The sequence below is a fragment of the Dreissena polymorpha genome, chromosome 15, assembly GCF_020536995.1.
Source record: "Dreissena polymorpha isolate Duluth1 chromosome 15, UMN_Dpol_1.0, whole genome shotgun sequence".
Taxonomy (NCBI): domain Eukaryota; kingdom Metazoa; phylum Mollusca; class Bivalvia; order Myida; family Dreissenidae; genus Dreissena; species Dreissena polymorpha.
Genome location: NC_068369.1, coordinates 42,077,416 through 42,103,621, shown reverse-complemented (window position 1 = coordinate 42,103,621; position 26,206 = coordinate 42,077,416). Strand labels below are relative to the sequence as shown.

Below are 26,206 nucleotides of genomic sequence, written 5' to 3'. Positions count from 1 at the left end.
CATCATCTAATGTTCAGCGATGGCAGCTGTAAGAATTATTTTTGTTTAAATAATCATTATAATAGATTAAATGTATACAATATACTTATAGAGACGGAACTTGTTATAATATCAGGAGAGTTTTTTTAATGTGCGTTTTATATGTGAATGTTTGGATATTAAGAGCGATTGTTTCGCATACAAAAGGCAATACATACTGATTGTGATATCTACACACAATTTTATTAAAGATTTTTTTCAATTTATATGCGAACATATTTAATAAAACAAGTTTATATAATAGCAATTTGTTTATAGAATCAACGTCCTAATGAAGAAAATTAGATGTAAACCATGACAGTTTTAATGATTCTTCTTGAATTGTCTATATTATGAGAATGAGGAAGTAGCTTTGCAATGTCACAGGTAATCTGGCATATTGCTTTGTTCATTCAAATACATGCATTTACAAACCGACCATTTATCAATGTGGAATGTCTAACAAAATTATATGAATATGTCTAAAACCTAAGTTTGTCATAAGAAAGCTCGTAATGTATTCCTTTGTATTGCATTAATAAGACTAAATCGGTGTATGCATGTATTGGTGCTAAAATGACAAGTATGTTGTGTTTTGCAATATCTTTAAAATCGTACATGTTTTTACAACATTCTAAAGTGGCATAGGTTTCAACACTATTAGTTATCAAAACTTTATCTCATAATATACATGTATGTTATAATAATCTTGGATCTCGGACTATTTCTTGGCCTCAATAATCACTGCGTTTGACTCCATGAATTTAATTAAACAGTTTATGGACGGAAAAGAAAAACAAAAAGCATTATGCATGAAAGAATCACACATTAGTTTACGTTGTTAAAAACCGAATCAAATGGAATAAGCAATCCGCTGTTTTGTGCGGTGTCTTTTGCCTTTGTACTGTGTCGTACTGGTTGGAAATGGGTTCCTTGTCCTATAAAGCACCTCATGATATAATATGGTGTATGTATTGACGTTGCAGCAGTGGCGAAATGTATATTTCAACCAATGAATGTTCCTATTCAATGGGCATCTGGCCAATAACTGTATAGCATGTTATATACTAGAATCAGTCTATTTACAGTGTGTTGACCCGATAGTTCAAACGCTTTCGCAGGCCGTTAATTGCTGTGTCCTAATTATTTAGTGCGTGTTTGGTTCTGTTTTTATGCCCCCGGTACTATGGCATATAGCAGTTGAACTGTCTGTCTGTCTGTCTGTCTGTCTGTCTGTCTGCCTGCCTGCCTGCCTGCCTGCCTGCCTGCCTGCCTGCCTGCCTGCCTGCCTGCCTGCCTGCCTGCCTGCCTGCCTGCCTGCCTGCCTGCCTGCCTGCCTGCCTGCCTGCCTGCCTGCCTGCCTGCCTGCCTGCCTGCCTGCCTGCCTGCCTGCCTGCCTGCCTGCCTGCCTGCCTGCCTGCCTGCCTGCCTGCCTGCCTGCCTGCCTGCCTGCCTGCCTGCCTGCCTGCCTGCCTGCCTGTCTGTCTGTCTGTCTGTCCGAAAACTTTAACATTGGCTATAACTTTTGCAATATTGAAGATAGCAACTTGATATTTGGCATGCATGTGCATCTCATGAAGCTGCACATTTTGAGTGGTGAATGATCAAGGTCAAGATCATCCTTCAAGGTCAAAAGTCAAAAAATACAATCCAAGGGAAGTAATAAGCTTTAAAAGGGAGATAATTTCTAGTTTATGACAATTATTAATCCATATTTGCAACAAGCATACACATTTTCAAGATAAGCAGTCTGATCAGGTTTCATAATTATTGAGTTATATATATGCCTCTTAGAGTCGTAATCACTTGTGTTGTTTTATTCAGATTTGACCCGATGACTTAGATGTTAGACACACGTGATCAAGATTAAATTTGACCAACATATTAGTAATTTAAACACTTTTAAAAATGCATTAAGATTTAGTAAAAATGTGGCTTTTATGATTGTAACAATTATTTTTATGATTTGTTTTCATAGATATAAAACGTCAGTTTTTTATTATCAACTATTAACAACACTGCCTGAAAGACCGCGTATTCATGGTGGTGATATCAGGGAATGAAGGTCACGGTTGTGCGAACGACTCGCAGGCCATCTACCCACAGCTCCTGTTCGCCACTGGGGACGATCATGGGGCACCGGAAACAATGGAAGGTGAGTATTGCGGTTACTACTTGTCAATTATCTTGCAATCAGATACCTATCGAATGAACGTCCGATGTCATGTTTTCAATGTATGTTTGACGAAAATAATCATAAAATAATAATTGGTAAATGTGATACTCAATATTTTTATTACTTTGAAGAGTTTTTAATTTTTGAATAGGATCATTTGAAAAATGTGTTAATACCTTCAATTAAATGTGACTCATATGAAATCCAAGTAGAGATCTATATTATCATTTTTATAGTTTGCAGTGTATTTCCGACATTGATATATCAATTCCTTTCACCTATAATTAATAAACATACTTTGCAATGTAACAGATGCCTGATGAGTTTTAACGTCCAGCGTATGTAAATACAAATCAGTATGTGTGTTAATGCCCACTACTTAAGTATCTAAATATGACCCATCTGTGTTAATTATCCTCTCTCAAGTTATATAAATGCTTTTGCAATGTAATCGATCTTATTGTTTCCATTTCAATTCCAGCTCATAACTAAATTTCTTATGATTCTGTTTCAGGAATCTCAAAAGCAGACGTGGTTGCCATATTTATCAAATAAGAGTGGCAAAGAAGGTTCACCAACACCGATATACGGACTTGAATCATGGAAGCAATATGCACTGTTACGCAACTAACATCCAAATGAAAATTTTAAAAAAAACTGAATGTATCACAAGTACAAGCTGAATGTATCACAAGTACAAGAAGGGAAATGAACGCTGTTAGCTTGAGAGGCTATATTTTCCAAGTTCACACACATCGTATGCTTGAAAATTACGATGTAGTTCAATGAAGTAAAAAAAAAACAACATAATATGCTTGATAAGTGACTTGATCTACATACCAGTAAATGAACACTCTCCATATTTAAGATTCTTAATATTTTTAATCTCCAATGAAGTAGACTAACACTTATCTTTACATGAAATGTCATTGTACACCAAAAAATAACATAGAATGATGTTAATCGATCAGACTTTAGGTCCAATTTCACACTGATGTTGTATATTTGTGTTGTGAATTTTTTTTAATTTAACATAAATTTTAAAATATTATAGTAATAATATTGTATTTTTTCTGATTGTTTTCGTTGTATACTAATACTACGTACCGTATGTTAAGTATGTTTTTTTATCCTTAAAGTTGAGCTTATAAGACCCTAACGATTAATCTTCAGTTCTGTCGTCTGTCCGTCTTTAAGTCTGTCTTCATCTGCATCTTCCCGTCTGTCAATCTGCATGTTCGAATATCCAAATCTCTGCATGTTCGATTATCCGAATCTCTGCATGTTCGACTATCCGAATCTCTGCATGTTCGACTATCCGAATCTATATCCTTTTATAACTCAAATACTGCTGAAGCTATGTTGATTACACTTGGTATCTCGACAGACTGCCAAATGGGAAATATGCATGTTATTTATTTCAGTTGTTCGTAAGACACATGTGGATGCGTAAGTAATAATTATATTTGAACATGAAGATATGGATCCTGCAATTATTTTAACAGTACTCAATCTAGAATATCGAAACGTGATATGTAAGAAGAGAGCCCTATGGGAAATTTAATTTAGTAATTTCTTCAAACAGACATTGTGATTTCTAAGGCAACATACGTTATGGTTACAGAAATAATTCAAAACTAAAATCTGGATACTGCGATAAGTCAATATGCACGTAAGTTAGTTGATGAAACTCAGTATCTCATTAGAAGGCCATTTGGAGAACAAGCGCCTTATTTCAATGTTGTCGGTCCAAAATCTGAATCCTGTGCTTATTCAAAGGAAAATATAAATAGATAAATAGGGGTATATGGTGAATATGCACGTTACTTCGGTGGTTCGATCCGTCAGACCGAACTTGTTGTTGCTGTGGTTACATAAATAATTTAAAACCAAAAACTATATCCTCAACGTATGGAGATTCTGTTCTTACTACGACCACATTAATCCGACAAGGGACTGCTGATTCGTCTTTGAAAACGCTCCTGTTGTTTATGGTTCCGTTCATAAATTGTTTGTGTTGTTTCACAAAAGTGTTTTTTTCTATTGTTTCCTTATGTAGTGTTGTAAAAAAGCAGGGTGTCATAATATTACAAAAGTATATATTAAAGGGGCCTTTTCACATATTTTGGCATTTTTTAACTTATTCATTAAATGCTTTATATCGATAAATGTAAACATTGGATCGTCAAAGCTCCAGTAAAAAATCAAGAATAAAATTAAAAAAAGGAAAAGAACATTGCCCGGACCAGGTTTCGAACCAGTGACCCCTGCAGTCCTGCCAGAGTCCTGAAGTAAAAACGCTTTAGCCTACTGAGCTATTCCGCCGTTTACATATTGATGATGTATTTTATACGTTATATAAGCAGTCTTCGTAGTTTCACAAAATTTAACGACAAAAACAGAACTCTCCAAATTATTCAATCGTTTCGCGTTGCAACGCTTTATAATTTTTAGGTTTTAAAATCGTCAAAAGATGCATATAATGGCTATATTAGACCATGGTAAATGTTCAGTATTACTGTCTCCTCACAAATATCATAACTATAACGAAAATTTGCGAATCTGAAACAACTTTTTTCAATTTTGTCAATTAACCAAAGCGTGAAAAGATCCCTTTAAAAACTAAACTACATTAATGTGTGACCTAGACAATGTAAATAACATGAACTGCTCTTGTATTGCAACACCTTGTTGTTGTTTTTTTAAGTAAAACGACAGGGTTCCAAACCGCATTACAAAAAAATCGCCGTTATTAACTTTATTTTTGCAAAGTTATTGAAATACATTTGCAATATATTTAGTGCATTTAAGCAGAGACGTAGATAACTACGTCTCTGATTTAAGACAGTTTTTCTTGCCGTTTGTGTCAATATCTTAAGATTTAACAATAATTCATTACATACGTCTGAAATCGGTGCCAAAATTTCCCGTTCTTTGCAGCATATCCGTGTACATGGATGCTTAACACGTCGAATTTTTGGCCAAGAACACAGGCTTATTAAATAAATTAATTCTGATGTATTTCACATTGCAATTATCAGCATATAACTTTCTTATATGCACTCGTTGAAATTCTTTTTAAAAAAATGTTTAAAGATGTAATTTAACGAAGAGCATCACATACCGCTGTATTTACATCCATAATAATGAACGCCACACAGTCACGTGATCCTGCACCCTGCATTTACTACTTTCTAACCTATAAGCGATGTAATCGATTAAATAGTTCGCTACCGGTAATTAAAATCAAGAGCTCTACAACAACAAAAACAATTGCAACACGGAAGGAAACATCAACATAAAAAAATATATTCTTTTATCAAGACGATAATTATAATAAGTTTTACTTGCTGGAAGTTTCATTTACAACAAACATACGTATTAGTTAATGGTTAGTATGTGCTTCGCTTTGGTATTATTATAAAATGGAGAACACCAGTATTTCGGACAGTCTGTATAATGTAACAGGACTACATAGCCTTATCCTCTATTCCTATAACTTCGTGCAGCCCTATAAGATCTTGTACTTTTTTATGACGTAAACTTCTAAGCAACATTCGAACGCACGTGCCCGAAAACTGTTCACTTTTGTAACGCGAGAATTTCCACAGCCTATAAGACAACAATCATGAGGAAAAAACAATAAATATGATATAAATTGTCCGTTTTTCTGACCTCGTTCCAAAGAAAAAGCCTAAACAACGTTTAAAATCTGCACATTTCCTTCACCAGACGGCTATGTTTGTCAATGTTTTGATCGTAAAATGTTGTAATAAGAGTAGTTTCCCTTGGAAGCCCGTCTCGAATTTGTATTGTGCTCTCTGTACTTTGCATTACAATACCATTAAAGTATGCTGTGTATGCGGAAAATTTTACCCCCAAATTATGACACGAGACCATACCTTATAGTGTTTTATACAGGAAGGAAAAAGGGCGTGGTGCAAAATTTCAAAAAAGGGCACTTTAGCGCGCGACATCCATAAAAAGGGCACACATATATCTGTATTGTGACTTAATAACAAGCTTTGTTACACACAAACATTGTATGTATAGTTTTGAGATTTATTGTTGAATAATTAAACCAACAAAATCCAGAATGTATATTTTATTATGTGTTTTATATTTTCATGTAGAAACAAAAAACAAGATAAAACACCATAGGATATATATCTTATACAAACTATAGCTTTTCAAAGAAGTCTTAGAATACTGTTAAATGAGTTACCCTCTTAAACAATTATTTATATTTAAAACGTTACACACATTGCACAAACAAGTCCTTTATATGCATCTTAAATGGAGATTCACACACACTAACACTTTGTTGAATAGTCAGAAAGTTCTGCGTAATGACATTGTTTTCATGACCACGTGTTGTATTGTGTACATTTTATTTCGCAAAAAGTGTAATTAGGAACGGCGCCGTACTGTCTTTTGTTCATTGTCAATTAATTCAATACACTTTAATTGGTCTCCGATATAAACTTGTTTTGCTTACAAAGCAATTTGCATCAATTTCTAATTTATGTTACGTCGAAAGTGGAATGCCAAAATCGGAAAGCGTACGTTGCGACATTCTAAACACGAATGATAAGTGGTACAAGTTCAATATTTTAGAAAAATTCATATCTGTGTTTGCCAATTAACATATTTTGACAAGTTACAAACGGGTCATAATGTTCTTAATTGAACCAATGGTGCAGGCCTACTACTGTTACAACAATTAACAACTTTGGGCCAAACAGGGTCCAAGACGGGGTATCAACTTCTTTGCCGACATTCACACGTTATTGTAATCAAAACATCGTGACAATAAACAAACACGTGCTCCAATTAAGCCCGGTCTGCATAACCGTGAACAGCAAACGTGTTAAGATTGTCATCTGCTACAATTCATCAACACACATCTACTGTGAGCCTGCGCCAATTGTATTGGATAGGAGGCGGAGAGTTATTTTAATCGACAGCTTTGATATGAGCCTGCGCCTATTGTATTGGATAGGAGGCGGAGCGTTATTTTAATCGACAGCTTTAATATGTCACGGGTTGCTATTTTCGGCGTATGGCCAATGTTCAGGAAGTACAGTGGACGTCATGGGGTTTTATAATCGGCGTATGGAAACAATTATCGGGCGTAATATACGGCCGTACGCCGCTTAGTGCAAGCCCTGTAAATTAATTTTTATTAACTCAAAACTGTTTTGCATTAAATTGAAATCAAATCAATATTTTACAGATACAACTGGTGTTTTTTTTTTTTTTTAATTTAATTACGCATAAAAATAAATGTTTTGATATAACTGAATTATGCATGAAATGCACAATTTCCACGTGAATAACATCGAGGTTTTCATCAAGTCTCCTAAGTAACTGTGCACGATTGTATCCGGACCGATTAGTGTTACAAAGCCACTGAAATTATCGATTGATATTGACACATGGTTATTCACGCATGACGTATTAACAACCGTGCGAATCTTCGCTGATAATAGTCGGCTTAGAAGCTTGGTTAAGAGGCAATTAAGATGTTATCAATAAGGTCGCGCACGGCGGAAAACAGGGCGGCTGCCTTTGAAAAGGGCAGCGTGGCGCTGATTTGCTTTGAAAGGGGCAGCGAGGCACTTCAAAAAAGCGGCGTGGCGCCGCGCCACGCTAAAACGGCCTGAATAAAACACTACCTTAAGATCGTGTCCGGCCTATTGCGATAAAGGTTCTCACTGCGTCAATTTGGGATTTTGTCACAAAACAACTGTCATAAGAAGGGGTGACAGCCTGTTATGCCCCCATTGTGAATAGAATTTTATTTAGCTATTTTCCGTTAGTAAATACACTTTATCTAGACCTCTGAATACAGTTATCACAGTTCATATTTCGTTTTTATGAAGACCAGTTTTGTTTAAACCATTATTTTCAATACAGTTTATTCACGAAATTCATCTAAAACAACACATATTTAATACAAATAAACATATATTCACAAAAACATATATCGGCTATTATAAACACATCTCAGGGCCTCGCTGTGATGTCACCAAAATCGGTGCACGATCTTATAGTGTAATTCTGTGTGACGCAGACTACCATATACATGAATGTTTAAAGGTACGTAACTCCATTATTATAAGCTGTCAACCAACATATTTCACTCGTTATTTGTTTAAAAAAAGATAAATCATAAAGATATATCAAGTTTAGTTATTGTCTTTTGATTTTTCATGAAAGATATGCCATTTTAATTTAAGGTGCACGAACTTATAGGTTTAGAGGCTATATTTTTTTCCATGTTACTCCCGAGATAATAATAAAACATAAGCCATCATTTGCCATGACATGTTACTTATTCAATTAACCTTTATTTAAATAGATTTACACTAAACTGTCCAATATCTAGCTGATAAATTAGAAGGAGAAAAGAAACAGCGTTTACTCGTTAACGTAAATTAGACTTACGTTTATTGTTCTTGAGCCAAAAGCAAGTGAGAGAGAGAGAGGTTTTCAGCCTACACAGTGGCTTTTACACTGTTTGAAACAATAGATCCCATCAGAATTTCATGTATATAAGTAAAATAAAAGCCCTGTCTTAACTGAAGACATTACAACACATGTAGCTAAAGAAACTTCAGCGTACAGTTCATATAGTACAGTGTATTGACAGACCTGTACACTGAAGGGAATCCCATATCGAAAGTCAACCAGAGTCGTAACATATTTATGTCACGCTTTAAATCAAAGACAGTTCATTTTCTTGGATACATTTCTACATATATTGGTAAATGAATATAAATTACTGCGTCGGGGCATATTTTATGGTTCAAATGTTTCAAATTTATCTTACAATAGATGAAAATAACTCATCAGCCTGAAATTCATAATTTTGACGCCATTGTCAAGTGACGAGTTTTCATTTGGATACTTTCGGATTGACCTTGACATTTTTTATGTAATTGTAAACATTACTTTCATTTTCTGAAATCTATTATTTGTGATGAACAACTTACGTCTGGTGGATTAAAAGACTGATTTCAAAGTGAATTTGGTAATTTTAAATAATTTTTACTTTGAGTTTGTATTTACACTACAATTTGTTGACAAAACAAGGAAGAATAATTTAAAATACCGGGAAATGTCATTCTGAATTTAAAACATTTGAGCAAAGGGTATGTTACTAAAAATAGAAATAACGTCATATGACTGTGAAATCTCGGGAGATTCGCATTTCAAAAATGTCTTTCGCATCCAGGGCTTTTTTTCCTCCTTTATGAGTGGCCGTGGAAGGACATTTCACAATTTTGAAAAGGACAATTCACAAACCTAACATGGCCGTGAATTTTTATAAAATGGGCCGTTTTTCACAATTTTAATAATTTCACGACTCAGTTTTTCACAATTTTAAGAAGTTCGCGACTCAATTTTTCACAATTTTGAAAAGTTCGCGACTCAATTTGTCACAATTTTGAAAAGATTGCAACTCGTTTTTTCACAATTTTGAAAAGTTCGCGACTCATTTTTTCACAAAGTAAGGGGGCCAGGGCCGCTTCACAAAGTCAGGAAAAAAAGCCCTGGCATCGCTGTTTTTCTTGATATGTTAGAGCAGAAAAGATAAATTTTAAATGTTTAAGATAGTATTTTGTGAAAGAATATATCAGTTACAGGGGTTCCACTGGCCCAAAAAAAGTTGTCGCCACTTTTTCGCGGCGTGAATACTGTCGGTTATTCCACCTTATTAATAAGAACAATCATTTCAAGAAACCTTACTACATTAATGTCATTGACTATATTATCACTTTAAAAAGTATGTTATTTCATAATAAAAAACAATAAGTACCTTCATAAGTCTTAATAAGCTTTATTTGTATATAAATAACATTTTTTTCAACTTGATAAACAACACAGATAACCAAAATAATATAATAATGTTAACATCAATGTATTAAACAGTATCTCACTTCAAAGTGTTTAACAGTTATATTTGGTCATTTGGACATGATATACATCAGCTTCTGTTGTTAACAAGTTTTCTGTTAGTGGTGGATGATTTCCAGGTTCAATTAAATGACTGTTGTTCACGCCTTTTTCCTGACAGAAAGGCCCAGATAATTGCCACCATCCATTCTAGTTGCCTGAAATAACATAAAACATATTTTTACAAACTATCAACATCAAACCAACACATAAATGTCCCTATCTTTAAATGTCCGAATTTAACATATCCAAAATATAGTACATCGAGTGAATGTTTTATATTTATATCAGAAATTGTTGTTATTTTAATCATTTTATATCCTTCCCAGAACATTACAATAATGAATCTATTAAACAGAAATGCTCACAAATACCTGTTGAAACAAGTTTTTATTTGTTGATGTGGAGAAATTAAATGCTTTTGCCAGCCCCATGGTTTTGATTGTAACAAAGAAATAGCGGCCCTAATAATCATTATAATTATTGATTGTCGTGACAGTTTGTCCCCGTGTTACTTAACTTATTGCTCAATATCATAAAGGAGCCGTTAATCCGATAATAAACCCCATAAAACTTGACAATAGCAGTAAAAACACCGTTTGTAACACTTACACGCTTCGGTGATTTCAGTGCACTCTACACTGTAGGTTGCTTACATCGTCGTAAATCAATATTTACAACTGACAGACGCTGGCGGCTAATGCTCGGTCGCGTGCTTTCGACTCGCAGTACATTTTCGGATAGGATTTTACCGATTTTTTTAAATTCGCCACTTTTAAAAAATTGGAGCCACATTAAAAAATTTAGCGACATTTGGCGCCAATGGCGATCGACAGCGGAACCCCTGAGTTAAATGTGAAAAATGTCAATCTTTCCGGTCAAGTGGTTGATTTGGGCCAATAACTGCATTTAACAGCTGTTTTGGACAGGTGTTTGTTAACTGTCAACTTTTCTGGAATTTCTGGTTGACTTTCCTAATGGGGTTGGTCCATAACTTTAAAGTCGCGCCAGTCAAAAATCATAAAAAGCGACATTTAAAGTTATGGTAGCCAGAACTACAACACATGATAACAATTTTACAACATAATCTTAACGCCAAATTTAATAAATGTATGGGCCTCCAAGTGATACCCAGTAAACACCATGAAATCCATGAGGAACAAAGGCCCAATTATTTAATGTAGTTCAAAATAGACTGGTAGCAAGGATAGAAAGGCAGTAAATACAAGTTAGATCAGACACCAGATACTTATAAATAATAAATAGTAAAAGTAATATATAAATAAATTATTCCTACTGCAATCAACCGTTTATAAACCATGCATTTGTATCTTTATTTTCGCTGTGTGAATTACGTTATTCATTCATTCATTAATTGTTTTGAACAAAAACAATAATAATTTGTATTATCAACATGGCAGATGAAACCACTAAACAACACAAATGGCAAATTCAGGTGGTTATACTGAGGTAAGACTTTAATATTCAGTTTACATTATTTTCTGTGAAAGGAGATGGATACAATCAATTGCAACTCATTTTCTTGACTCAAAACATCAGCCTCATTCTGTGAAAACTGGGCTAAATGCATACGAGTGAATTGTCATCCCAGATTAGTCTGCACAGACTTATCTGGGCCGATACTTTTGTTTTTTGTGGTGTTTTTTTGTTTAAAAGAAGCCTCTTAGGAGCAAACATAATTATGATGTAGGGAGAAAGTGTTGAACCTAATTAACCTTTGCGGACACTTTTCGTGCATGCATTAAGCCCAGTTTTCACAGAACAAGATTCACATACATGTTAACTTTGGCTATGAATATTGCGACTTCAATATCATCAATCTGAATTGGCAAAATCATATGCTTCCTTTTATCAAAGAGTCAAAAAATCAAAATGAGAAGAAAGGATAATCATGAATTGCATACTGAAAGAAATAACATTTAATATGGAATGTATGCGTATGAGAAAAATCATACATGTAACTCTGTATGCCTCCGACATAATGGTGCTCATTTGTTATCTGTCTGTATGTCACTGTGTCAGCATATGTGTGGGCATTGTCATGGAGACACATGATAGAATTTGGAACATTCAAACTCTTTTCTTATATATTTTGCTTGAATAAGATTTTTAGTTTTTATAAGTGGACTGCATTTTCTATATGTAACTCAACAATAAAATTGACAATATACAATTTGTATATTCAAAAGAATGTATTAAAAAAAACTAGACTTTTGAATCGAAATATATATCAGGAAAGAGTGAAGATTTGTCTGTGTCTATTAACTATTATCCTTACATGATTTAGAACTAAGTAAGAAAATTGTCGTTAAATGAGTTATTCTTTGCAGGAACCAGAAAATTCCACATCAGAAGAACTAACTGCATCTTCAAATTATTGCACAACAACTGATAAGGTGGATTTAGAATGTGAGGTCACTTTCAACAAGAAAAGGTTAACCATAGTTTGTATATCCGACACACACAGCAAGCTACAGCTATCCGACTTGTCACGCATCCCACCAGGGGACATTCTGCTTCACGCTGGGGACTTCACACTTCGTGGCAGTCTACGGGAAGTTCATGAATTCAATATCTTGTTAGGTACTTTGCATATTCTAGAATTTAAAGGGCTGTTTTACTGTTTGGAGAGTTGGGTAATATTTTATAACAGTATTTAATGTTACACATGCAATCTGATTTTGTAATAAGAATGAAAACTGTATTGGTCTACATATGTCTGTGGTTCGTGGTCTGTCAACATTTAGCTTGTAGATTCTATAGAGGCCAGATTTATTTTCCAATCTTTTTTAAACTTTGTCAAAACAACTGTCCCATGGATATATTGGCAATGATTGAAACTGGGTCATGTTTGGTCAAAAACTAGTTCAAATTAAAGAAAAAGCCAAATTAAAGAAAAAGCTTGTTAACACTCTAGAAGTCACATATATTATCAAAACATCATGGAACTTGGTCAGAACATTTGTTCTTATGATGTCTTGGCTGAGGTTGTTTTTAACCAGGTTTTCCGGAGGAAAAAAACTGGTTATTAGATTGGCGAATGTCGGCAGGCTGGCTGGCAGGCGGAACAAGCTTGTCCGGGCCATAACTTTGTCGTTCATTGTCAGATTTTAAAATCATCTTGCTAATTTGTTCACCATCATTAAACAGTGTGTTGCGCGAAAGAATTACGTAGATATCTCCAAGGTCAAGGTCACAATTTGAGTTTGAAGGTCAAAAATGGTCATAAATGAGCTTGTCCAGGCCATAACTTTGTCGTTCATTTTGAGATTTTAAAATCATTTGGCACATTTGTTCACCATCATTAGACGGTGTGTCGCGCGAAAGAATCACGTCAATATCTCCAAGGTCAAGGTCACAATTTGAGTTTGATGGTCAAAAATGGCCATAAATGAGCTTGTCTGGGCCATTACTATGTTATTCATTGTGACATTTTAAAATCATTTGGCACATTTGTTCACCATTATTGGACGGTGTGTTGCGCGAAAGAATTATGTCAATATCTCTAAGGTCAAGGTCGCCACAACTAAAGATAGATTGATTTTGAAACAACTATGTAACTATGAACAATCAGTAACAATGCACATTTTGATTTTGAGTTGTCTCTCTTTATTAGACTTTTTTTATAATTGAAATCAAGGTCAATTTTACACAAGGGGGTTAACAATACACAGTTTGAATTGTCTCTCTTTATCAGACTTTTTTTCAACTGAAAACCTGGTTTTGTGACAATTTTGTCCCTTGTTAATGGTTGTGGTCTCATTAGCAGACAAGGTAGCTTCTGACCAGTCTGTTTGAATGCGCTGCATGATGTGGAGCTAGGCTGGCTGCATATGGCATAAGTCCTATTTTCTCATATCATTCTTTTCCTATGAAACAGCTTGGCAAAGGAGTTTAATATTTGGTAATAATATCACATTGCAGTCCTCAACAGAATTTGCTCAAATCACTCACTTAGATTCAATCTGGCCATGGTAAATGTTTTATGCTCTGGGAATCAAAAGGTTTATATAAACTTGTATAGCACAATGAATAAATATTTTTCTCTGAAACAATTGGGACCTGGCACAGATTTAATTTTTGAAATGTTATGGTGGCCTTACATTAAGTTTATTTAGCACGTACCCCTAGAGTCACACTGGCCATACCCTAGGGGTCTAATGATTTATTTACACTCGTTTATCATAACACTGTAGAAATGGTTCCTCTTTAACCACAGAGTACTATTTGTCATATTACATCTACAGCGGTCCTGTACAAAGTGTTTGAAAACTATGCACCTATGCTCAAAAAAGGCATAACATGTCTTGGTAATATCAACTTGCTATTTATTTTGAAATGTATCGTCTGGGTTATTTTTCAGCTAGTTAAACAACAGCAACAGTTAGTTCTTTTGTCCATAGAAAATTCATGGGCAGTCATTTAAGAATATGAACCTCACTCTTGGATAGGGTGACGTAATGCATGGTAAAATACTTTCAGCTTTTAAGGTATTCTTTGTTTTAAGATAGTCTCTTATTTTATGCTTTCCGGTGGTTTATAGAGAAATATCAGTGAAATAAAACTGATATTTCAATGTTTCAAACAGTGAAAAATATTGATATTTTTCACTGATTTACTGTGAAATGATGTCATTTTTTCGACGAAATGACATCATTATTCAAAGCAACATTCTCCAGTTAAACTTTTACAATGTAAATAAACAGTGAAAAAAAGCATAAAATAAAAAGAAAATTTGTTGGATTCTGTGGAATACCGATTTTAATTCACTCGTGATCATACAAAGTATATATTTTTATGATCACTTGTGAAATAAAATCTATATTCCACCGAATCCAACAAATATCCACAATTTTTTAGCAGAAATTTAGTTTACATAGAAAGTGTCATCACATATAAGCCTGTGCAAACTGCAATGGCTAATCTGTCACCACGATTTGGTCGGTTGCATTAAACCCTGTTTTCCCAGACCATAGGTAACATGATTGTACAACTTCAGGCCACTTACCTCACCCAGTGAAGATAGTGATAGCAGGCAACCATGAGGATTGTTTGGAAGTCCCTTCAGCATCCTTGAAACTCAGTCGAAGGCTTCATTTACAGAAGAACTATGGTAGGCCAATTGCTCTTTTACTCTTATGAGACTAGTGATTCTGTAAATATTTTTAAATTAATATATGTTCATCATTAACCGACTCAAAAGTGTTGTATGCAGACTAGTATGGCATTAGTTTTGTTAAAAAAGATGTAAAAGATTTAAATATTGACTCTGAAGTGATGGTATGTTGAAAGGGCCACTCCCCATGCGACTATGATGTATTGGTATGCTTAAAGGGAAACTACCCAGTTAACTATATTGGTATGGTATGTATAAAGGGCCTACTTGAAATTGAGTTTGATGTAATGATATTTAAAAGGGCCACTCCCCATTTGACAATGATGTATTGGTATGCTTAAAGGGAAACTACCAAGTTAACTATAATGTAATGGTATGTTTGAAGCACCACCCTCCAATTGACTACGACGTAATGGTATGTTTAAAGGGCCACTCCCAAATAGACTTTGATATAATGGTATGTTAAAAGAGCCACTCCCCAATCAACTATGATGTAATGGTATGAAATGGCCACTCCCTGATCAAATATGATGTAATGATATGTTTAAAGCTCATTTCCAAAAAGACTTGCAGAAAAATCAGCTTTGCTGACAGTTTTCCTTTTTGACATTTGACAATCAACATGAAAAAAACACAACAATGGTCAAATGATGATTCAGTAATTGTTAATCATAAATTATTTTATTAGAACCATATATGTTTTACATAAATCTCTTGTTAAATGGAGTTTTTCTCAGAGGTTTCACCAGAATGTTGGATGTTGTGATATTTGTATTTCAGGTGTGAGTGAACCCCATCAGATATTGAGCAACTTTATATACCTTGAGGATCAGTCTGTGATTGTGTCCGGACTCAAGATCTACGGAGCACCCTGGTAGAACATGATATTACTTTACATGTTTAACTGAAATTGAGTGCTTATTTGAAGCAATAGTATCATTATGAAGTCTTTTTTATCACATCTCTTACCCTGTTTCCCATGTAATATAACCATTACAAATATTTTTATCTTACACATGTGTAATATACTTTTTATGCCCCCCCTTGGAGAAGAGGGGGTATATTGTTTTGCACATGTCAGTCCGTCGGTCTGTCGGTCCGTCCGTCCACCAGATGGTTTCCGGATGATAACTCAAGAACGCTTAGGCCTAGGATCATGAAACGTCATAGGTACATTGATCATGACTGTAAGATGACCCCTATTGATTTTCAGGTCACTAGGTCAAAGGTCAAGGTCACAGTGACTCGAAATAGTAAAATGGTTTCCGGATGATAACTCAAGAATGCTTAGGCCTAGGATCATGAAACTTCATAGGTACATTGATCATGACTGGTAGATGACCCCTATTGATTTTCAGGTCACTAGGTCAAAGGTCAAGGTCATAGTGGCTCGAAATAGTAAAATGGTTTCCGGATGATAACTCAAGAATGCTTAGGCCTAGGATCATGAAACTTCATGGGTACATTGATCATGACTGGCAGATGACCCCTATTGATTTTCAGGTCACTAGGTCAAAGGTCAAGGTCACAGTGACTCGAAACAGTTAAATGGTTTCCGGATGATAACTCAGAATGCTTACGCCTAGGATCATGAAACTTCATAGGCACATTGATCATGACTGGCAGATGACCCCTATTGATTTTCAGGTCACTTGGTCAAAGGTCAAGGTCACAGTGACTCGAAATAGTAAAATGGTTTCCGGATGATAACTCAAGAATGCTTACACCTAGGATCATGAAACTTCATAGGTACATTGATCATGACTGGCAGATGACCCTTATTAATTTTCAGGTCTCTAGGTCAAAGGTCAAGGTCACCGTGACAAAAAACATATTCACACAATGGCTGCCACTACAACTGACAGCCCATATGGGGGCATGCATGTTTTACAAACAGCCCTTGTTAATTGTTTTCATTGGCTTATTTTCGTTCTATTTACAATCGCATTTTGTTATTTTGCTGAAATGACGTTGCAACATCAAATGACATCACGAAATGTAAACAACATTCAGGATTTATCATTATGTTTGTGTAAATTTTTTTTTATTTGCTCATTTAAAATCATGTGATAAAAAAGATCTGACACTCGTTGTCATTTCATACCATATTCTATTAAACTCGTCCAGGAAATTCGTTAGTAAGCTTGCCAAAGGCTCGCTTACTAACAAAATTTCTGAACTCGTTCAATAAAATATGGTATGATATGACAACTTGTGCCAAATCCTATATATATTTAAATTGAAGTGAAATAACATTGATTTTGTGTATGGTTTATCTTTGTAGGTCTCCGTTATTCTACAGCACTGCATTCCAGCTGCAAAGAGGGGAAATGTTAGCAAGGAAGTGGAGAAAAATACCAGATGATGTGGACATTCTCATGACACATTGTCCACCATATGGTGAGTTTATAGTCCACCATATGGTTAGTTAATAGTCCACCATATGGCTAGTTAATAGTCCACCATATGGTTAGTTTATAGTCCACCATATGGTTGGTTAATTGTCCACCATATGGTTAGTTAATAGTTCACAATATGGTTGGTTAATAGTCAACTATTTGGTTAGTAAGTAGTCGATCATATGGTTAGTTAATAGTCCACCATATGGTTAGTGTATAGTCCACCATATGGTTAGTTAATAGTCCACCCATATGGTTAGTGTATAGTCCACTATATGGTTAGTTAATAGTCCACCATATGGTTTAATGTATAGTCCACCATATGGTGAGTAAGAAGTCGACGATATGGTTAGTTAATAGTCCACTATTTGGTTAGTAAGTAGTCGACCATATGGTTAGTTAATAGTCCACCATATGGTTAGATAAAAGTCCACCATGTATAGTCCACCATATGGTTAGTGTATAGTTCACCATATGGTTAGTTATTAGTCAACCATAGGCTTAGTTAATAGTAAGCCATATGGTTAGTTAATAGTCAACCATATGGTTAGTTAATAGTCAACCATATGGTTAGTTATTAGTCAACCATATGGTTAGTTAATAGTCCACCGTGTTGTTAGTTAATAGTCCACTATATGGTTAGTTAATAGTCCACTATATGGGTAGTCAATAGTCCACCATATGGTTAGTTAATAGTCCAAAATATGGTTAGTTAATAGTCCACCATGTTGTTAGTTAATAGTCCACTATATGGTTAGTCAATAGTCCACCATATGGTTAGTTAATAGTCCAATATATGGTTAGTTAATAGTCCACCATGTTGTTAGTTAATAGTCCACCATGTTGTTAGTTAATAGTCCACTGTATGGTTATTTAATAGTCCTCTATATGGTTAGTTAATAGTCCACTATGTGGTTAGTTAATAGTCCACCATATGGTTAGTTAATAGTCCACCATGTTGTTAGTTAATAGTCCTCTATATGGTTAGTTAATAGTCCTCTATATGGTTAGTTAATAGTCCACTATATGGTTAGTTAATAATCCACTATATGGTCAGTTAATAGTCCACCATGTTGTTAGTTAATAGTCCTCTATATGGTTAGTTAATAGTCCAATATATGGTTAGTTAATAGTCCACCATGTTGTTAGTTAATAGTCCACCATGTTGTTAGTTAATAGTCCACCATGTTGTTAGTTAATAGTCCACCATGTTGTTAGTTAATAGTCCACCATGTTGTTAGTTAATAGTCCTCTATATGGTTAGTTTATTGTCCACCATATGGTTAGTTAATAGTCCACCACATGATTAGTTAATAGTCCACCATATGTTTAGTTAATAGTCCATGATGTGTTTAGTTGATAGTCCACCATATGGTTAGTTAATAGTCCACCACATGATTAGTTAATAGTCAAACATGTGGTCATATAACAGTCCACCATATGGTTAGTTAATAGTCCATGATGTGTTTAGTAAATATTCCATCATATGGTTAGTTAAGCTTTATTGGTCATTGTCAGCTCGGGGAACTACTTACATGTACCCAGGTACTCTAAAGTATACTTACATGTACCCCAGGTATGGTAAATATACTAAAACATACCCGGGAAGTTTAACGCTTAATCGTTCGTTGTCGGCTATTTTTTTGTATGTAAAATTTTCTGTTAAATGGCCTCTATATTATTGAAACTTATACTCAAAAAGCATGTTGATGCAGTTTTTTAAAAAGAGAAGTTTGTTTAAGAATATCGTTTTACAGTAATCGGTAGCGCGTTTTACGACATCGGATTTTGGGCAGGAATACAACTGGGGTACAGTCGAATATATAGACCAGGTACGTTTAAGTATATTAACCATACGTGGGGTACATGTAAGTATACTTAAGAGTACCCGGGGTTTATAAGTAGTACCTGAGCCGACAATGACCAATGGAGCGCTAGTTAATAGTCCACCATATGTTGTTTTTTAAATTAATGTTAACAAATATGTGTTCCTTATATGGTTAAAGCCTAACATTGTGAACACTCTAGATGTCACATTTTGGTGATCAATCTTCAGGACACTTGGTTAGAACATTTGTTCTTATTATAGCTCAACCTAATTTGAAAATTGTTCTAGTCAATTGAAAAATGTGGCTTCAAGGGGCCACAGTGAAGCCTTGTCAAGACTTAAGAAGTCACATGTTTTTGCCCAGTCAGCTTAAAGCTAGCAAAACATTTGTTCTTATGATATCTCAGCCACATACACAAATTATTACAAGTTGAAAGCAAGGTCAGAAGACCCTTTCATTATGCACACACACACAAAGTTGCATAAATTTGTTCAGTTACATAAGTGAGCAACATAGGGACTTAAGCCATCTTGTTATTAATTATGCTCAAATGTTATATGTGGACGAAACGGGTCAAAAAATATAACATCCAAATTTATCAACTCATACTCATTTTATTCAAGCATCCTGTTCATCATTTTTATGCCCCCTTTCGAAGAAAAGGGAGTATATAGTTTTCGCACTGTCCGTCTGTCTGTCAGTCTGTCACACTTTTCATGTCCGCTCTCTAATTCAAATAGTTTTCATCCGATCTTTACCAAACTTGGTCAGAAGTTATATCTAGACAATATCTAGGTCAAGTTCGAATATGGGCCATGCAAGGTCAAAAACTAGGTCACGGGGTCACTTAGTGCATTACAATAACAACTTTTCGTGTCCGCTCTCTAATTCAAATAGTTTTCATCTGCTCTTTACCAAAATTGGTCAGAAGTTGTATCTAGACAATATCTAGGTCAAGTACGAATATGGATCATGCCTCGTCAAAAACTAGGTCACGGGGTCACTTAGTGCATTTCAATAACTTCTATCAAAGCGTTTATTGGGGGCATATGTCATCCTATGGAGACAGCTCTTGTTGTAAATGACATTACTGACAAATTTTACATTTTAATGCAAACTCAAATTTAAAACAATCGTTAATATTTTAAAATATATCTTAAAATGCAAACTGTTAACAATAATTTAGAAAGAAATAGGATTTATTTATGTATTATGATGTCGTTGTCAGAATGTCAGATGAATACTTATCAATATGACTGTTAAAATTATACTACTTATGTTACTTATCATAATTTCTTTTTTTATCTTAAAAAATGTATGCAAAAGAGCTTGTTGTATGTGTGGCACACAATGAAGACAAATACACACTAAACATGCAGGTATATGTGACACATATTTGAAGAAAAGCATACTTTACTAACAGGTATATTTGTCATATTAAATGAATTCAAACACTCAAACATACTGTTTACTTCTAGGAATGTGTGACTCATATTGGTAATTCAAACGATGAAGGACCCTCTATACTTGTAGGTATATGTGACCCTCTATACTTGTAGGTATATGTGACCCTCTATACTTGTAGGTATATGTGACCCTCTATACGTGTAGGTATATGTGACCCTCTATACTTGTAGGTATATGTGACCCTCTATACTTGTAGGTATATGTGACCCACTATACTTGTAGGTATATGTGACCCTCTATACTTGTAGGTATATGTGACCCTCTATACTTGTAGGTATATGTGACCCTCTATACTTGTAGGTATATATGACCCTCTATACTTGTAGGTATATGTGACACGAATATACAAGGTCAGAACTGTGGTTGTGAAGCGTTACTACATGAGCTGCAAACAAGACTGAAGCCAAAGTTCCATGTATTTGGACATATACATGAAGGTATGAGTGTCAAAGTGTCAATGGGCTCTTACAAGCTGCATTCTCAGAAAACTAGGCTTAATGTCTGTGCATGAAATGTCTTCCCCAATTAGCATGTGCAGTCTGCACACGCTAATCATGGCTGACACTTTACGCCTACACTGGATTTGTGTTAAACAAAAAAATATGAAAGCGGAAAGGGTCGTCCCTAATAAGCCTGTGCAGACTGACTGCGCAAGCTAATCTGGGATGACTTTTTATGCTCCCCATATATATATATGGGGAGAATATAGTTGCCAGTTTGGGGTTCCTTACTTTCTTCCGTCAAACTTTTGTTACCGGTTCTCATAGTGCCTTCAATATTTTTCTGATCTCTTACATATTTGGCATGTAGGTACCTTTCATAGACCTCTACCTTTTGATGAGGTTTGAGGTCACTGGGGTCAAGGTCAAGGTCACCGAGGCTAATAATAGATTTTTCTGTCACAATTTTGTTACAGTTTCTCATAGCGCCTTCCATATTTTACTGTTCTCTTACATATTTGGCATGTAGGTACATTGCATGGACCTCTACCTTTTGATGAGGTTTGAGGTCACTGGGGTCAAGGTCAAGGTCAACGAGACTAAAAATATATTTTTCGGTAACAATTTTGTAACAGTTTCTCATAGCACCTTCAATATTTTACCGATCTCTTACATATTTGGCATGTAGGAACCTTGCATGGACCTCTACCTTTTGATGAGGTTTGGGGTCAAGGTCACTGAAGCTAATAATAGATTTTCTCAAGGTCGCACTTTGGTTACAGTTTCTCATAGCGCCTTCAATATTTGATCGATCTCTTATATATTTGGGATGTAGGTACCTTGCATGGAACTCTACCTTTTGATGAGGTTTGAGGTCACTGGGGTCAAGGTCAACAAGACTAAAAATAGATTTTCTCAAGGTCATTCTTTTTTTCCACACAAACCATATATTGACAAAGCATCATTGGGGAGCATCCATCAGTTTTAATGATATCCTTATGTTTATGCATTAAGCTAAGTAATCTAGTGGAAACTTACAACTGGCTTGCAAACAGCAACAGTTGTATAACATATACCATGATAAATATATGAACAGACAATGGCCAACATATAAAGCCAACAGAAAATCATCCCAAACTAAGTTGATTTTCAGGACAAAAATAAATGAATATATACTCTTAAAAGCTTGAAAGTGTAGACAAAATTCAAAAGGAGTCAAAACTATCATTGGTCTACAGCGACAAGTCCTAAAAAATTCTGTCTTTTCAGGATTAGCTTTAGCTCACTTTTAAATAGCAAAGTTTACAAACAAGTAATTTTAAAGTATTACAAGTTAAATTGTGTATGAAATAAACAACATAAGTACATTTTTATACAAAACCTTACAATGCAAAACAGTAATATGACTCCATACAATTAGCAACCTAAGCCAGATACTCTTTAAAACAATATAAAGATTCTCGAGAAATTCGGGCCCGGTATTAATATAATTCAGCCTAAGGAACAAAATAACTGCTTAAAGTACGGTAATACAAAATTTAATTTAATAAAAAATAACTTGTGTTGTTATATTGCAGGGTATGGTAGAATGGAACATGATGGCACTCAGTATATTAACGCTTCAATGTGCACGAGGAAGTACAAACCTGACAATCCTCCAGTGGTGTTTGAAATCGACAATCCAGCATACAAACTGCGGGAACGTGTCTCAGTGAAAGGCTTGGCTTCAGCATCGAATGGAATGAATCATTGATTAAAAACCGATGGAATATAGGTTGCATTTGTGATACATAGTGAGATAACTTGATCAAAGTGTGATATTATGTTATATTGTTGCAAATATTTAATAAGTGTTTCTGAACCTTCAACTAGTCTTATGTAAAATAACATTGTGTCTTCTTTTAGAAAGATATTTTGAAAGCATTGTTTTAACATTTTTACTTATATATATATATTCTAATGTTGATCTTGTTGGTTTTCATTTAGTATGGATGGGTTTATTTATGTATTTTACATTTTGTCCACATTTGCTGTCTTTAGACTCTCTTCAAGTGTATACATGTATGTGTTTATGTTTTATATTCTATTTATGACCTCTTTCGAATAAGAGGCCTATTTTATTTTATTAAGCCAGCATGCTGACAGGGTATTTTTTCCATATGACAGGTTTTATATAAGATTGTAACGTTAAATGACATAATTAAATACATAATAGCCTACAGATTTCCAATTTGTATTTTGATGCGTCTCGCGTGAGCACTGATACATAGTTGCAATAGGAACTAGTATTCGGATCAACTTCCCATCTAATAACCGGTTGAAACCATTCAAGAACTATGTAATCATAGCGAGCAAGTTTACCTATCGGTATAATTTAAATGAGCTTTTTGCAGTAGTTAGTCCTTCTTAACCTGTGTGAGTGTATTTCAACATTTTAAACTGTAATGTATGTGAATGATGGCTATTTTAGCTTTGGAATTAATATGTTTGTTGAGTTGGAGATGTACTGAAGTTAGGACCTAGTACCATTTTCATCAAAAACTGTTTTTCATACCCTTCTCTATATAGTATATATATATGAATGGATGGGGTAGTGGACTATAGTTAAGTCCTTTTGACCTAAGCTTTTGAAAATGTTTGTAAAAATAAAATAGTGGACAATTTGATAACCAGCCAATTCACACCAGACACTGAAGACTAATGGCATAGTTTGCCGTTCAAGCACCCCTTATTTGAATCATTCACTTTTCACAGAATCTTCGCCACTTATTTCTGATATGTTTGTTCCCATAAAATGGAGGTAGTTTTCAGTAAGAGCCAAAACATGCAGCCCATTGGGTCAATTTTTATTACAGGTGTATATTTCTGTCAATGACCTTGTGAAAGTGCAATCATCCAAATGGGCAAGCCTTATTGCGTGGAAAGAAAAAAATCTGTCACTTAAAATTAACAATCAATCGAAGGTCAATGTCAATGTGGCTTATTATACAAAGTTGTTTCTTTGCAGACCATTTTGTTTCCGCCGCATTTCTAGTGAAAGCTTTGAGCATCGATCGTCTACGTTCATTTGCCCGGTACTCAGAATGAAATGAACACCCCAGGAAACCCGATACCTTGTGAGCAGTGTAATACAATTGGAGCAGTGCTTGTTATTATAGCATGAACTTACATAGGGTAAAACTGTGACTAATTAAATAGTATATATACAACCCCCATATACACTTATTAAGACATCATTCTATGTACATACCGGTAACCAATTAATTTATGTGACAAAGCTGTCAAGTATTTCATTACATTTTCCAAAATAGTGTTGGTAAAAAGAAATAAAACCCGAGAATGTTGAAAAGGCACTATTGATAATACATAAGGCATTTAAAAGTACATTTTTATGCATATGTGCCCACATACACTTACTCTATTCCTCTACAAAGTAAAGAAATTGCAACAAAATGGCTGCAAATTAGGTTTTTGTCACCAAAAAGAATTATAAAGTCACTGCTCACATAGGGATTCCTGGTCTTCTCCAGATGTTTTCCCAACATGGTCATTAAAAACGCGAATTTCTCCACAAGAAATAGTTTTATGAAGAAACCCTGCTGAGAGGTTATGGCAGCCGTGTAAGTTTGTATAAATCCTTTAATTATTGTAGTGGCTTGCAAATTAAAGCAGTTTTACTCCCCAAAATGCCTGAACATGGCCCTTTTTGGCCGATCTTATACTTCAGGGAGCCACAGTTCGCTCATTTTGTCAGGATTTTTCCTACATGTAGGCCATGTAGTTATCAATGTTAATACACAGTTGTTACAAATTAGACTTCGAATTTTTTAAATTTTTTTGCAATTTACTTACCCTATGTAAGTAAATGCTAAAATAACGAGTACTTCTCCAATGGTATTACACTGCTCAAAAGGTATCGGGTTTCATGGGGTGATGAAGGAGTGTGTCGTGTTATAAAGTCAGCCAATCAGTGGTAAAGGTCACATAAGCTGGTAACATGAAACCGTTTCCACGCATTATATATAGACAGCTTACCTTCAATTAGGATCACATCATGCTGCTGTCCGGTCAACGCAATGGTTGGTAAATAAGTTTGTACTCTTAACAGGTCGGAACAATAAGCAAAATTGTCCTTAACATTATCAGTGGTACCCTCGTATAGAGAATGAACAGGCACCAATCTGCTCTGCTGAAAAATAGTTAGTCCAAAACCTGTTTGCAATAACCAAAATACACAATGTTATATCAGCCTTTTAAGCGTTTGTCGAATATTGTTAAGATTTTCTTTGCGTACAAATGGGAAAAGAAAATAGGTACTATTCTGACAAGCCTCCGGCTTCGTGGTCATTAACAATAAACACAATTTTTTGCTAACAAAAATTGTTTAGCTCCACACTCCTTGTTTTCTATACAAGCACACCTTAGCTGACGGCAGTTGAGCCTTGTTTTCAGCGATCTTCTTATCCAGCTGCTCCTGGCCCATGACGGTGAACTGGAAGAAGTTTCCGTCCGCGCCGATGGAGATGAACACGGTGCCGTCGTGACTCTGCAGCAGCCCCGTAATGTGACCGTACACGTTGTCGTGGACATTGAGGGTTCAGGAGGCGCCCAGCTCGGAGATGTCGAATTGGTGAACGCGGTTCTGGATACGGAACTGACCATTCTGCAGACCGAAAAGCGCATGCTGGCCATTCTTACTGAAATTATAATGATAAGTTAATTCCACATTAGCCCCCTGATTACTGGGATGTAAGTCGTCGATTTTCACAAGGCGCAGT

The 26,206-nt window shown here is 35.1% G+C and overlaps 1 protein-coding gene across 2 annotated transcripts; it reads left to right on the top strand.

The window, feature by feature from the left end:
• The first annotated feature begins 5,423 nt into the window (after positions 1-5,423).
• On the top strand, positions 5,424-23,647 carry LOC127860810 (metallophosphoesterase domain-containing protein 1-like). Of its 2 annotated transcripts, XM_052399098.1 has the most exons (8): positions 5,424-5,585; positions 11,578-11,626; positions 12,508-12,760; positions 15,177-15,290; positions 16,074-16,167; positions 17,578-17,693; positions 21,315-21,425; positions 23,006-23,647. In XM_052399098.1, exons 2-8 carry the CDS (start codon positions 11,600-11,602, stop codon positions 23,179-23,181), a joined length of 891 nt encoding a protein of 296 aa, XP_052255058.1. In that variant the 5' UTR covers positions 5,424-5,585; positions 11,578-11,599; the 3' UTR covers positions 23,182-23,647. The 2 variants fall into 2 exon arrangements, with proteins under 2 accessions (XP_052255058.1, XP_052255059.1); XM_052399099.1 differs by lacking the exon at positions 11,578-11,626 and having other exon boundaries at positions 5,425-5,585.
• The last annotated feature ends 2,559 nt before the right edge of the window (positions 23,648-26,206 follow it).

Coding starts and splice junctions, on each gene's coding strand:
- LOC127860810 (XM_052399098.1), top strand. CDS start 11,600: ATGGCAAATTCAGGTGGTTATACTGAG. Junction 12,761..15,176: donor TGAATTCAATATCTTGTTAG/GTACTTTGCATA, acceptor GTACAACTTCAG/GCCACTTACCTCACCCAGTG. Junction 21,426..23,005: donor ATTTGGACATATACATGAAG/GTATGAGTGTCA, acceptor GTTATATTGCAG/GGTATGGTAGAATGGAACAT.